The 14,315-nt window shown below is 38.1% G+C and overlaps 2 protein-coding genes across 6 annotated transcripts in view; one reads left to right on the top strand and one right to left on the bottom strand.

Annotated features, from left to right (window-relative positions):
- nt5dc1 (5'-nucleotidase domain containing 1) overlaps positions 1-14,315 on the top strand; it is a 140,067-nt gene that overhangs the window by 42,795 nt on the left and 82,957 nt on the right.
- The window catches only part of col10a1 (collagen, type X, alpha 1), a 42,546-nt gene that overhangs the window by 12,292 nt on the left and 15,939 nt on the right, over positions 1-14,315 (bottom strand). Inside the window, exon 2 of the mRNA XM_018093956.2 lies at positions 193-344. Within this exon, the coding sequence (XP_017949445.2) occupies positions 193-334 (142 nt within the window). The 5' untranslated portion in view covers positions 335-344. The remainder of the gene's footprint in view (positions 1-192; positions 345-14,315) is intronic.

Below are 14,315 nucleotides of genomic sequence, written 5' to 3'. Positions count from 1 at the left end.
GGTGAAAGTTACAGTGTTAGAGAAGGGTGGAATTTTACTCTAATTGCATACTTTGATAAATATACCCTTTAGTATCATATACACCCCAGAATTCTATAACTGCAACATAACTAAATTATTCTTTTCACAAGCCCCTAATAAAATATGGAAATTCTTAAAGGTAAAATTAGAAATAGAAACATCCATGCTTACCTTGACTTTTTGTATTAAATGGAAGGAAAGGTGGTGGTCCTTTCATGCTGGATTGCTTTGCATGCCTTTCTGGAAAATAGCCTGATGTGTATACAAAATTTGGAAAAACCAGGAGCAAAAGGATGCTTGTTTGTAAATGCATTTTCCCAAGTCTGTTTAGTGCAAAAAGCAACAGTTAGAATCCCTAAAACACGTTTTGTTTTTACACATTTTGATATGATATAATAACATATTCATTGACTAGTATTAAACAGTTGTAGAAAACCTTTATACTAGTTAACAAGCACTGCTCCCAGTGTCCTATAGCTTTAAAGGAACAGTAACACCAAAAAATGAAAGTGTATAAAAGTAACTAAAATATAATGTGCTGCTGCCCTGCACTGGTAAAAGTTGTGTGTTTACTTCAGAAAGTCTACTATAATTTATATAAATAAGCTGCTATGTTGCCATGGAGGCAGCCATTCAAAGGAGAAAAGGCACAGGCACATAGCAGATAACAGATAAAACACTATTGTATTCCGCAGAGCTTATCTGTTATCTGCTATGAAACCTGTGCCTTTTCTCCTTTTTTCCAGCTTGAATGGCTGCCCCCGTGGCTACACAGCAGCTTATTATATAAATTATAGTAGTGTTAAGGCTCTGGCACATGAGGAGATTTGTCGCCTGCGTTTTTTCCCCCTGGCGCTTCACGACAATACCCACAAAGAGATTTCATGGGAGTTGAGCTCCAGGCGATCTGCTACCCATGGTACACTCAACAGTTAACCCCCCCCTCATGTTTACTCAAGTCGCTCAGAAAAGGGTCTGTGTGCGATTTGAAACAGCAGGCGATTTGAAGTAGCCTCGTATGTTTTGACGCTGGCGATTTCCATTGATTTAGCATTTGCGTCTTGTCGCTCGTCTTGTCGCCAAATCTCTCTTTTAAAAATCGCCGGCGACAAATCTCCTCGTGTGCCAGAGCCCTTACTGTAGCAAACACACCAGTTTTACCAGTGCAGGGCAACAGTGCATTATATTTTTATTACTTTAAAGATCTTTCATTTTTTAGTGTTACTGTTCCTTTAAGAGATCCTGACACCAGAAATTAACCCTTTCACAACAATGGGACCGATTCACTAAAGTGCGATAAAACGTGCGCTATTTATAGCGTGCGGTAAAAATTTTATCGCGTCTTAATTTTCGCAACTTTTCACACGATTCATTATAAGCATACTTGCGCTATTTTACGCGCGATATTGCATGCGTTATTTAACTCGCGATGACTATTTTCAAGTGGTATTTGACGGTACATGCGCTAAATAACACACTTGAATAGTCGCCGCATATGAATAGTAGCTTAGAAATAGTGTATATAAATTGTCGCCGCATATAGATGATAGCATATAAATGGTAGCATATAAATAGTAGCCACTAGTGATGAGCAAATGTGTTCTGGTTATCTTTGGTGAAAAATTAGCAAATCTTTTGAAAGATCCACGAAACGGCAAAAATGTTGTGCGGGCAAAAAAAATTGTTGACGCTTGTGTAAATTTTTGGACGTGCGGTGAATTTTTGCGTGGCGAATTTTTTCATGCGTTTTGCCATTGGCAGATTGTTTTGTGAAACGCATGAAAAAATTTGCCGCACATCCAAAAATTTGCTGCAAATCATTTCATCACTTGTAGCCGCATATAAATAGTTGTGCGAATGAACGCACACCATGTTAGCCATACACGCCAATACTTGCGGAAAATTACTGTATTAAAAATGACCATTTCCCTGCAAACTGGTGGCTGCGTCACTCTAGGGGAAACACATACTTGAATAAATAACACTGTAAAGTCCATATTTTATTGCCAAAAGCTACTGTAAATTAACGCATGCGTTAAAACTAGCGCATGCGGTCGCGCGAAAAATAACGCATGCGACATGGTGACTTAACACACGCGATAATACTATGGTGAATCGCGCGCTAATTTTCGCAACTAATTTAACGCAAAAAAGCGTGCGATAAATTTTATCGCATTTAGTGAATCAGCCCCATTGTCTTTACATGCAATTTTAAATTTTGCCTTAGAAGAATTTTCCCAATGCTATGAGGGGGCTGCCACGTTTGTTCTGCAATAATCCATTAGCATTAGAAGCTGTAACTGACCGGTTAAGAAGGGACTCAACCTTCTGAGGTTGAGAAGGAACTGTCAGGTTGGCAAAACAGTCCGGTTTACGAACTTCAAGCATTAATTACAGGTATGGGATCCGTTATCCAGAAATCCATTATCTGGAAGGTTCTGAATTACGGAAAGGCCATCTCCTATAGACTCCATTATTAGAAAGTAATTCTTATTTTTAAAAATGATTTCCTTTTTCTCTTATAATAAAACGGTACCTTGTACTTGATCCCAACTAAGATACAGTTAATCCTTATTGGAGGCAAAACAATCCTATTGGGTTTAAATTATGTTTAATTTATTTTTTAGTAGACATAAGGTATGAAGATTCAAATTACAGAAAGACCCCTTATCCGGAAAGCCCCGGGTCCCGAGCATTCTAGATAACAGGTCCTATACTTGTACTTACAAAAGCAGCCCTATCTGTGAAAAATAATCAACATGACCTACAGGAAACGTTTAATGTACATTCATATTTTGAAGAGGAGTTTTTTAGTGTCAGTATCACTTAAAGCCTAGATATAGCATTAGAAGAAGCTCAGCAGTGCATTTCTGACAAGTGAAATTAGAATCAGCAGTAATTAAAATCTATTCTTTTTGTACTTTTGAGGACGCTAACTGTAACTGAAGCAATAATAGAAAATGAAAATTTAAGGGTGCATTTACTAATATTGTTAAAAAAAATATTCAATCCGGGTTTTTTGTCACTGAAAACCATATTTTGTTGCAAATTTGTTGCAATTTATTACGCAGCTGTGACAATTCCAAATGCAAACTTTTGTAGAAGTCAATGTCAGATTGGTAGATGTCCCTTTTACAACCAGAAGGTATTTCTTTGCTTTGTGGTTTTAAAGATTTTCGGGGGGTTTTATGTTGACTTTTGTGTGACAATACCAAAATATCGCAGTTTCGTGCTACAAATTGAAAAAGGTTTTCACCTTTTTCTCTGCAACTTTTTTCTTCCAGGTTTTGTCAATTTGGATATTTTGATAAATGACTGCCATTAGTGTTTATTCGTGATTTAAAAAAAAAAAAAAAATCTGATTGTAAATAAACCCCCCCTTGTGAAACTGAAAAAGTTATGCAATGTAGAAATAGATCAATTACCAGTTAACATTTATAAGTTAAATTGTATTGTCTACTCATATGTATTATTTATTGCTAAGAAGATACCCAATCTATGAAAATCCCAGTGTTGGTATACATATTAGTGAGCTGGTGAAAACGTAATAATTGCTTGAAACAGTCACATGCTACCACCTCATAGTGGTGGAAACAATTTCACAGAAATGTAAGGCATTCTCATTGCATCTTATAGTATGTAGCATTACCAACATTTTTTGCTTTAGCCTTTTATAATTCAGTTGTTTTTATATTCTTCATTGGGTTTTACATTAAATATTACTGTTTCTCTACATGTTGTCACTTATTATTTTTTCAATTATTTATTTATTTTTACATCACAGACAACAACCTTTTTTATACAGGTATAGGACCCATTATCCAGAATGCTCGGGACCAAGGGTATTCCGGATAAGGGGTCTTTCCGTAATTTGGATCTCAATACCTTAAGTCTACTAAAAAATCAATAAAACATTAATTAAACCCAATAGGATTGTTTTGCATCCAATAAGGATTAATTATATCTTAGTTGGAATCAATTACAATGTTCTGTTTTCTTTCTACATAGAAAAAGGAAACCAGTTTTAAAATTCTGAATTATTTGATTAAAATGGAGTCTATGGGAGACGGGCATTCCGTAATTCGGAGCTTTCTGGATAACGGGTTTCCGGATAAGGGGTCCGATACCTGTACTTGGTTGTATTTTTTGGGCATCCAAATTATTCCCTGGGATATTGTTTCTGATATATCTCTGTTTCACAAAACAGATGCAAAAATTTGCCTTGTATTTTGCACATATAATTTTACGCGTGTCACAAATTTTACACCGTTTCACTAACCTTTTCACAGTTTCTCAATTTTCAGAGAACCAAGACAGGACAGATTTGCTCATCACTATTCAGTATAATTAAAACACTTTTGGATTTTAAGTATGTTTTTTCATGGCAACAGTAGGTTGGCCACTGAGTATCTCCATTTCTATAGAATAATGCAATGCAGTGGCAGAAAACAAGTGGTTCTCCAAAAGGTTCATCTAGTTTGCCAATTTAAATGCCTAGTTCTGATTTTTGTCCTTAAATTGCTTTGTATTCACTTTCTGTAAAGATGATACTTACAGGACTGCAGAAGTCCCATCATTTGGAACTAGGAAATTACAGACGCTAAAACTTTAATGACTACCGAAAGTCAGGTTGCTCCCATAGACAATGGTGATTTGTGTAATGTCTGAAAGCTCTGAAAGTACTGCACTTTCAGCAAAACTTCTGCATTAACAACATTTTCATGTGAAGGTGTCAGTATTCCTGTAAGTTACATTTTAAGTTACACTTTTAAATTTTTTTAAGTTGCATTTTTGACACCCGGGAGTGGGGAGGTGGTCAGAACTGACTTTCATTAGCTCTCCACCATGGAGGCCAGAATAATTCTGGCTCTCTGTACCACAGCAAGTTGGACAGCACTGATCTAGAATGGTCTACACCTTAGATTTTGTACATAAAGGGCCTTTCTGTAATGTGGACCACCATGCCTTAAGGCTGCAGCCCATTAGTTCCAAACTGGACTTGTATGACAAATAATGTGAAGCCAGCTCAGGTGCAATTGATTTAAACCTTGATTCATTCAGTTCAGTTTAGCACAATCTCTTACAATACAGCACACATGCCTGAGTAAAGTAGTGGGCGAGAGTATGGGTTAGTGTGCTGAGACAGAGGGAATTGGTGGGGGATGTGTAATTTTAGAAGAACAGGGAGGCAAGATGGAGAAGGCAGGGGGCACCTGCATAGGGTACATAATCTCTAAGGTATGGCCCTGGCTGAATCATGCAGACACACGTTTATCCATATCTTGGGCAGCTGGGAGTCTGAGCAAACTAATATAGCCTTAGGGAATTCTAGCTCTTTATTGTTAATCATTCTCAAGTAAAATGCTGTAAGGCAGGAGACAGAAAAGGCTAATACATTGGAACGAAAGGTTATAGAAACACCTCCTGATACATGGCAATTTACTGTTGTTTTGAAATTTAAGGCCTACAGTTCATGTTACTTAACAAAAATCATACAGTGATATCAGTGAAATGTATTTTTACTGTAAAGTGCATAGTTCATTTTAAACATTTTCAGCAAAATTGCCAGATTAGGCAAAAGATTTAAATTGAATTTTTGTTGTTATGGTATTTACCTAGAGTGTTCTGTTACAACATACAATTTACATTAGTGAATATATATGCAGTTAATATGAATGTAAGATTTTGTATTACATGCAGCTCTGCCATATTATTAATGAAAAATGATGCCTTTAAAGAGGAACTAACACTGCACAAATATTTCATCTTTTGCCCCAGTGCACAGGCCACTAACTAGGGGTGCACCTTTTGCTATGGCTAACCCCCGGCAGTGGTGCTGGACATGGCATCACTGGGCGGGACAGTGGCTTCACATGGGTGGGGCTATGATGTAATGGGGCAAGGCTATGCTGTGGCGATCAGCCATTGGCTGATCACCGCATCAATATGAAAGAGTCCTGCCTGTTTTTTTAAATTGGGAAACTGGGCAGGCGGTTTAGACCCTGGCGGGCCTTCCGAAAAACGGGCTGTCTGGGTCAAAACTGGACAGGTGGCAACCCTACCACTAGCTCCCTTTTCAACTGAATCATCACTGCTTCCAACAACTTAACTGTTCTTCTATAGCAGGGGTGTCGAAATCTAAAACAAAGGCTAAGTTGCGGGCCAAATTTTTTTAATAAGATACTTCGTCTTAGTTAAGGATTCTTTCTCACCCTGAAACACCATAGCATCCTCGTGCATTAATCATATTTTAAAAATAACAACAAACACAAAGCAAACTGGACAGGACTGGATGAGAGCCTGGCCAATCTAGGCCACAGATGAGCAGAGATTCATTATGTGGCCCGTGGTGACTGTGCAGCTGACCAATTGCCTGACTGCGCTGCTACAGCCCCAGTGGCACTGTGCCTGACTGTGAAGCATGACCAATTGCCTGACTGTGCCGCTCCAATTGGCTACTCTCATGTTCTGCCCTGTATGCGTGGGTGCGTGGTGTGGAATGACGTAATACACACCACACACCCTGCAGGGCTGAACGTAAGAGTGGTCAGGCAATTGGTCATGCTGCACGGTCAGTCACACTCACAGCGCCACTGGGACTGGAGCGGCACAGTCAGGCAACTGGTCAGCTGTATGGTCAGGCACAATCACCAAGGACCACATAAAACAGCCAGGCGGTCCTTGTGTTTGAAACATGTGCTCTATAGCTTCTCCCTAATTTCAAAGCAGCACAATAGTGATCTTTGGCCACATCACTTATTTTACTAACTTCAGCATTGGTGATCAGCATGGAGGCATAAGTGTACTATATGCTGATCCTGGGTCCTGGACCAGTGCTCTTGCTCCTGGTCACCAATTACAGAGATTAGGATTTGAGCCCTAAAGTGGAACTAACCCCTCAATGGGGGGTTTAGTTCCCTTTAAAGGGACAGTATACCCCATTTTCAAAGTGGGGCTTGTGCTAAACATACTTTCTTTATAGCTGCAAGGCATAGTAAGTCAATGTGTTTCTACAGAGAAACACATATCGGTTGTAATAATGTATGGTCAACTGCTGCATACTGAACTATATTTTGAAATGTCATAAGTGGAGGTGACACTTTTTTCCTTAATTATTTAAGGATTGCTTAATTAATGGAGCAAGGAATATAAAAGCAGGAGAAGCATTATGTTAGGGACAAAGAAAGGCTTTTTAAGGAAGTAACCCACACAAATGGAAAAAGCAAGAACCTCTGTTTTTCTATTGTGAGAAGGCCACCCACCAATGTGTCAAAGTTACACTGTATAATCGTAATCACTGAATTTTTTTTTCTTTTACATTTCACTGGTCTTTTCTTCTCAGCATTTATAAACTTTATTAGATTTTGCAGTCTATATGTTACCTTATAAAATGTATTACCTATATTTAGTTATCTGTGCATGATCTGAGGTACTGCTTCTCCCAATTTGTAGGGGCCCTTCAGGAGTATGTGGATTATTTTGAAATATTGTAATTGTGGTTTAAAATTGTGTAGCATGATGATTGCTCTTTAGCCCATTACAATGAAAATAACCCTACGGCAGAATGTAATGTTTAAAGCAAAAATATACCTCCAGAGTTAATACTTAACCAACAGATAGTTTATGTTAATTATGTTAAGTGACCTATTAAATAATGTTGCCAAACTGGAATATATATATATATATATATCAGTAAGTACTGCCCTTTTACATCCTTTCCCTTGACCTACCATATAGTGATAGGCTGTGGGCTCCCTCAGAGATCACATGACCAGAAATAATGCAGCTCTTACAGTAACTGGAAGAAGTGTGGAAGCAAAAGGCAGATTATTAATTGGCTATTAATTGGCTGACGTGGCCTAGCATGTATGTGTGCTTTGGCTTGTTTGTGTGCACCGTGAATCCTATGATTCCAGGAGGCGGCCCTTAATTCTTAAAATGTCTATTTTCTATTTAGGAGTACCCAATAGCACATACTAATAAAAAAAAAAAGTATATTTTTATGAAAATGGTTTATTTAGATGAAGCAGGGTTTTACATATGAGCTTGTTTATGCAAATAAAATATATTTTATAGAGACATTGTTTGGGGGTATATGTTTCCTTTAAGTGCTACATATTTATTGTTTAAAGTTTCACATCTAAAAACTAAACTACTGTTTATGAACCCAGAGACTCAGTAATTAAAAGTTAATAGTAACACGTTTCAAAGTAGCTGCATACACACCATATTTTATGCAGGTGGGGAGCTTGCACCTTTTATTGTGACTTCCTGTGCATCAGCATTTATGGTGGTGAAATATGGCATGTGTGCAACTCCTTTACAAAATGTTTCTGTTTCTAAATTAATGAGTGTGTGTTGTCTATAGAGATCTACACCTCCAGTGTAGGAGTATGTAAAGAGTTGTGGGAGGTATGGCAATAAGCTACCTTCAGTAATGAAAGGGGACATCTAGAATAACTCAAAATGTCCCTAATCTTGCAGGCAATAATGAATAGTATATGGTGCTGTTTTTAATTGGACTGGGCCCTGTGGCATTTGGAAGGCTACCTCAGGGCAGCCTTGGGCCCAGAAACTCCCCTGAGCACAGTAGGAGATGGGTAGCCAATCATATCATTGTATCCACACAGGAAAGATTGGTTGCAGTTTTTTGTCAAGTTTACCTAGCTACTGAAGTGCTAAAAAGCTACTAGCTCTCCTGCACAGCCTGAAAAATAGCAAATAGGAAGTGATAGGCAATGATAGTACAGTTTTGAGGGGAACTTTTCAATAAAGCAGCTCCAAGCACAACTTTTCTAAGCATGTTTTTAATATACAGTATATAGAGGAGTTTAATGCAATGGCACATTCTTGTATAGGTCCTTTCTAAACCATTTTTTTGCTGCTTAGGTTGCAGTCCCACCATTTGGCACATGTAACACCTCCAGTTAAAGGGATTCTGTCGTGATTTTTATGGTATACTTTTTATTTCTAAATTACACTGTTTACATAGCAAATAACTCATTCTGCCATTTAAAATTGCATTCTTTGAACCAACAAATTAAATTTTGTTTTTAGCTGTAATATTGGTGTTTAGGCAGGACTACACATTAGACAGGAGCCAACACTACACATAAGAACTGCCTGTTTTTTCTCCTACTCCCATGTAACTGGATGTGTCCCAAGCCGGACTTGGATTTCTTACTATTGAGTGCTATTCTATTATCTACTGTGAGCTGCTATCTTGCTACCTTCCCATTGTTTTGCTGATCGGCTGCTGGGTGGAAATAGGGAGGGGGTGATATTACTCACTAGCACAGCAGTAAAGTGTGACTGAATTTTATGGAGAATATGACTAGCCCCATGTGATATTTCAAAACTAAATATAACAAAATGTATTTGTGTTTTTGAAAAACAGATTTCAATGCAGGATTCTGCTGAAGAAACTCTATTAACTGGTGCGTTTTGAAAAAAATGTTTTCCCTTGGCAGTATTCCATTAACTGTATTCAATGCAGATAGTGCTACAGCTGATATCTCATAATGGTTAGGGCTTGAACAGTCCTTTAAACGTAAGGCAGCATTTAAGCATTACAAGCAAATACTGTACAAGCTGATATGCTTTGGCAGGAGCATCAACTACTTGGATAGACAGTACCCTTTCTTTTATACTTCCTGGTAAAAGAAGTCATGAAGCAAGGAAACCTTCTTGAACATACATTTTCTTTAAAAAAAAAAAAATACACTCACAGTCTGGAAAGCTGTAATTTCTTTATAGTTATCAACATGAAACTGTAAAAAGGTTCAAGCAATCAAAACACCTATAGGCACAACAACCTACAAACCCAAAGATATATTGAACCAATTCGCACAGTACTACGCAAACCTATACAACAGAAATAAAACACCCCCAACCCCAATAGCACTAACAAAACTGAAAGAATATTTAGACAACTGCAAACTACCTAAAATCTCCCCAGCAGACTCTCAAAAACTACAAGCGGAAATCACAGGCGAGGAAATTTCAGCAGTCATTAAAAGCTTAAAGCCTAAAAAAGCCCCAGGCCCTGATGGATTCTCGATGCTATACTACAAAAAATTCACCAAAAAACTACTCCCACATATGCAATCCCTATTTAATAATCTTCTCCACAACAAATGCAAGATACCTCCAGATATGCTACGAGCAAACATAACAGTCATTCCTAAACCACCAAAAGACCCTTTGTATTGCCAAAACTACCGCCCTATATCACTAATCAATAACAACGTTAAAATCTACGCAAAAATTCTAGCAGAAAGGCTAGCCAAAATTATGCCACAACTCATACACCCAGATCAGGTAGGGTTTATCATAGGTAGAGACGCCACTGACAACATTACACGGATCACACATCTACTCCACCATGTCGAAGACCTCTCTATACCTAGTATCTTCCTATCGCTGGATGCAGAAAAGGCCTTCGACATGATGGACTGGCAGTTCTTAAAAGCTGTGCTAGAAAATACAGGATGCAACCCTAACTTCAGCAACGCAATTATGGCCCTATATAATCACCCAACGGCCAGAGTCTATTCATCAGGCTACTACTCAGATCCATTTAACATCTATAACGGGACAAGACAGGGATGTCCTTTGTCCCCCCTTTTGTTTGCACTATGCATTGAACCCCTAGCACAGAGAGTCAGACTGAACCCAAATATCACAGGCATAAACATCGGGAAGGACACATTTAAAATAGCATTATTCGCAGACGACACACTCCTCACCCTCACGCACCCGCAAACATCCCTACCAAACTTATTCAACGAGATAACTAACTATGCAAAACTATCCAGATTCAGAGTTAATAACTCAAAATCAGAAGCCATAGCAATTTCTCTCTAACACCATAACCAAAAACTCCTGGAGATGAACTTTGAATTTAAATGGTGTAAAGATACCATGAAGTATCTAGGGATTAACCTAACCCCAAAATTTAGGGAACTGTACAGCAAAAACTACCCCCCAATGATCCAAAACCTGATTAATATTACCCTATTAATAAACTCATGGGAACAGCAGCACATTTCTTGGCTAGGAAGACTACACACCCTGAAAATGATGATAGTTCCCAAAATACTATACCTTTTCTGCACTCTCCCTATTCCAATCAATGTAACAGATCTAGAAAAGCTACAGAAAAAGATGCTGACTTTTCTCTGGGACAACAAACCCCATAGAGTAAACAAAAGAGTTATTATGAGATCAACATCGCAAGGGGGACTAAATTTTCCCAACCTACTTAACTATTGGAAAGCAGCACAATTAGCCCAGATGGTTAAAATGCATTGTCTACCTACAGCTGTTGGTGGGTCGCCTTAGAAACACAACTGCTAGCTCCCCAAACACCGAGATCCATACTCTGGATCGCACGGAGCTCTAGACCACAAACCACCCTGACCAACCTGATACTTAGGCACACAATTAGACTCTGGGATAAACTACTAGTAAAACATAAACCTTGGATCAGCTCAGACCCCTCCCCTCTTGTCCCGATTGTAAATAACCCTGACTTCCCTCCAGGAACATTCCATTGGTGGACAACAAACCAATATATAGATATTGGCAGCCTTACCCCACTAGGCAGTCTTCTGACGTGGGACGATTTAAAACAAAAAAAGGCAATCCCTAACCGAGAGTTCTTCCGATATGCACAGATCAAACATTTCATTCAAGCAAAGCTGGGAAAGTCGAACAGACAAAAAACAATTTTTGAACGACTAAGCTATCACCCACACCACAAACAACAAATAACATGGTTCTACAACGAACTTAACTCCCACAAAGTACCGAACAAAACAAAGCATATGGTACGATGGGAACAGAGACTAAATGTGACTATAGATGATGACCAATGGCAGTCAATTCTAGAACACATCAAAAAAGCTTCCATCAACACCATAATCAAGGAAAACGCCTACAAAATATTGTACGACTGGTACCTCAAGCCACAGAAACTAAACAAAATATACAAATCAGACCCTACCTGCTATAGAGGATGTGGAGAAATAGGAGATGAGCTTCATATCTGGTGGACATGCCCCCAAATTACAACACTCTGGAAGGAGGTCTTCAGATTCATAAGCCAACTATTACAGAAAGAAATCCAACCAGACCCTCAACTAGCTCTCCTACTCAACAAACCAGACCATCTGACCAGAGCCGAGTTCAAACTATGCTCCCAAATTTGCCTGGCGACCAGGTGTGGAATAGCAAAAAAATGGAAGTCGATTCCACCACAACTCCCTGAAATAACAGCTAAAATCTGGTGGACATCCACAATGGAAAAACTGACCGCACTCATTCACCACAAAATGGACATATATGAAAAAATATGGACACCCTGGATCACTGGACCGAAAATCAAAATAACCAACCAACTAACCAGACCTAAAAACGGACAATGCTAAAAGAAGATCCCAAACTCCAACCTGAGAACTGAATAAAAGGAAAGAACAAAAAGACTACCTGGATAAAAATGGCTAGGCGAGAGTCCAACCCCCCCTCCCTTCCTTTACCCTCAACCCCCTATCTAACCCCTACTTTACTTTCTTTAACCCCCCTTGTTCTACATACTTTACAAGCATTTTACTTTGTTGTAAAAACACTAACTAAAAAGTAATATTTACAATTAACATGCACCCAATACCAATTCTAACATTAGTAGCTAAGAGGGCATCATCAACATTAGTCAGCCAGTAAAAGAAATGATAATAGGTAAGAAAAATTGTACCCCTGTTATTTAAATAGGTGATTGTATAAAAGCCCTCAAAAGACAAAAATTGTACCCCTGCTATTTAAATAAGTGATTGTATAAAAGCCCTCAAAAGACTGGCTCATTGATAGAAACTGGAGTATGCAGAGGAGTACCTCCAGGTACTTTTTATTCCTACCACACTCCAAAAACATATATGGAGTTTTATTGGTTACAGATAAAATTGACCAAAATTTAAATAAAATTTGAGTAAATAAATTCAAGGGGCCCTAGACTTTAAGATCCACCAGAGAAGAGGCTGAATGATGTATAATCCCTGTAAATGTGTTGGCATAAATGTGTGCGGTGTAAAAGCATCAACGTTTTGGTGACTGGAATTAGTAAATGAGTTTAAAATAATTAAAAGGCTACTGATTATTCATGACTATAGACATGTTTTTATCTTGTTTCTGTAAGGCACTTGCAGTAGCATCATTTTTTTTCTTAAATTCGATTACTATTAGATAAATTATGGTAAAAAATAACATTGAATGTGCGGGCAGCCAGGAATTAAATCCAGACCAACTCCTTAACCACTAGACCTCCTCCCCTATTTGGGTTATGTTGTCCAAAGTGTTTGAAATAACAGTTCTCTTGCCAGCACTACAGAATAGTGTTTTGGGTATAAAATAGCACTACTAAAGGCAATTTGAAAAAGCACGCACTTATATGGAACAGTTTAAAACCTGCTTAGCTGCTAAATCAGTCCATCAAGAAGAAACATTGTAGAAAACAAAACTAGTATGTTAAAGTAATACCATACCACATTTTTCTTGCTTAAACAAATTCAGTTTAACCCTGTAAAATAATGATACATTTTACCCTGTACACCTCCCCTCTGTATTTCAAAGAGAAAAATAATGCTAAACATGTTTAATTGATGTTCCATAATCTAGTAAAAGGGGACCTAAAATGCCAAGAACAAATAATTGCCATTACATTTTACACATCTAAAAATAGAAGGAATGTGCTTTTAAAAGTTGCCTTTTGTGCTGCTTCAAAGAAAATGTTTCCAAAAACCTTCTGGCTAACTTCTTTCCAAGGCTGTGTACAAGAGTCACTCGTTTTGGCCTTTAGGATGCCAGCTAATCCCCCTGTGATGGAGGAAGCATATAGTCCAACCTGACTGCTGCAGTTTATTTTTTCCTTTTAAGGGCAAAGCTGTAATTGGCTGCATAAATCCTGCTTTGCTTTTAGAGAAGTACCGCTAGGAAACACCTGCCCCTCATTTGTAACACAGACAGTGTCCAGAAAAGATGTACTGTATGGGAAGCTCCTGAAATTTTTAAAATAGAGTAAATATGCTGATCTTGCAGGAGCACATACAGTTGACGCTACATCCGGAATCAGCTTAAAGAGCACATGCTCCTGCAAGATCAGCACATTTACTCTATTTTAAAAATTTCAGGAGCTTCCCATACAGTACATCTTTTTGAGACACTGTCCAGAATTAAAAACTATTTATTATCTTGTTTACATGTTGCACTGTTCCAGTTTCACAAATACTTTTTTAAACTTG

Source organism: Xenopus tropicalis, chromosome 5, assembly GCF_000004195.4.
Source record: "Xenopus tropicalis strain Nigerian chromosome 5, UCB_Xtro_10.0, whole genome shotgun sequence".
Taxonomy (NCBI): domain Eukaryota; kingdom Metazoa; phylum Chordata; class Amphibia; order Anura; family Pipidae; genus Xenopus; species Xenopus tropicalis.
The sequence above is the reverse complement of the archived record's forward strand: the minus strand, read 5'-3'. Positions and strand labels throughout refer to the sequence as shown.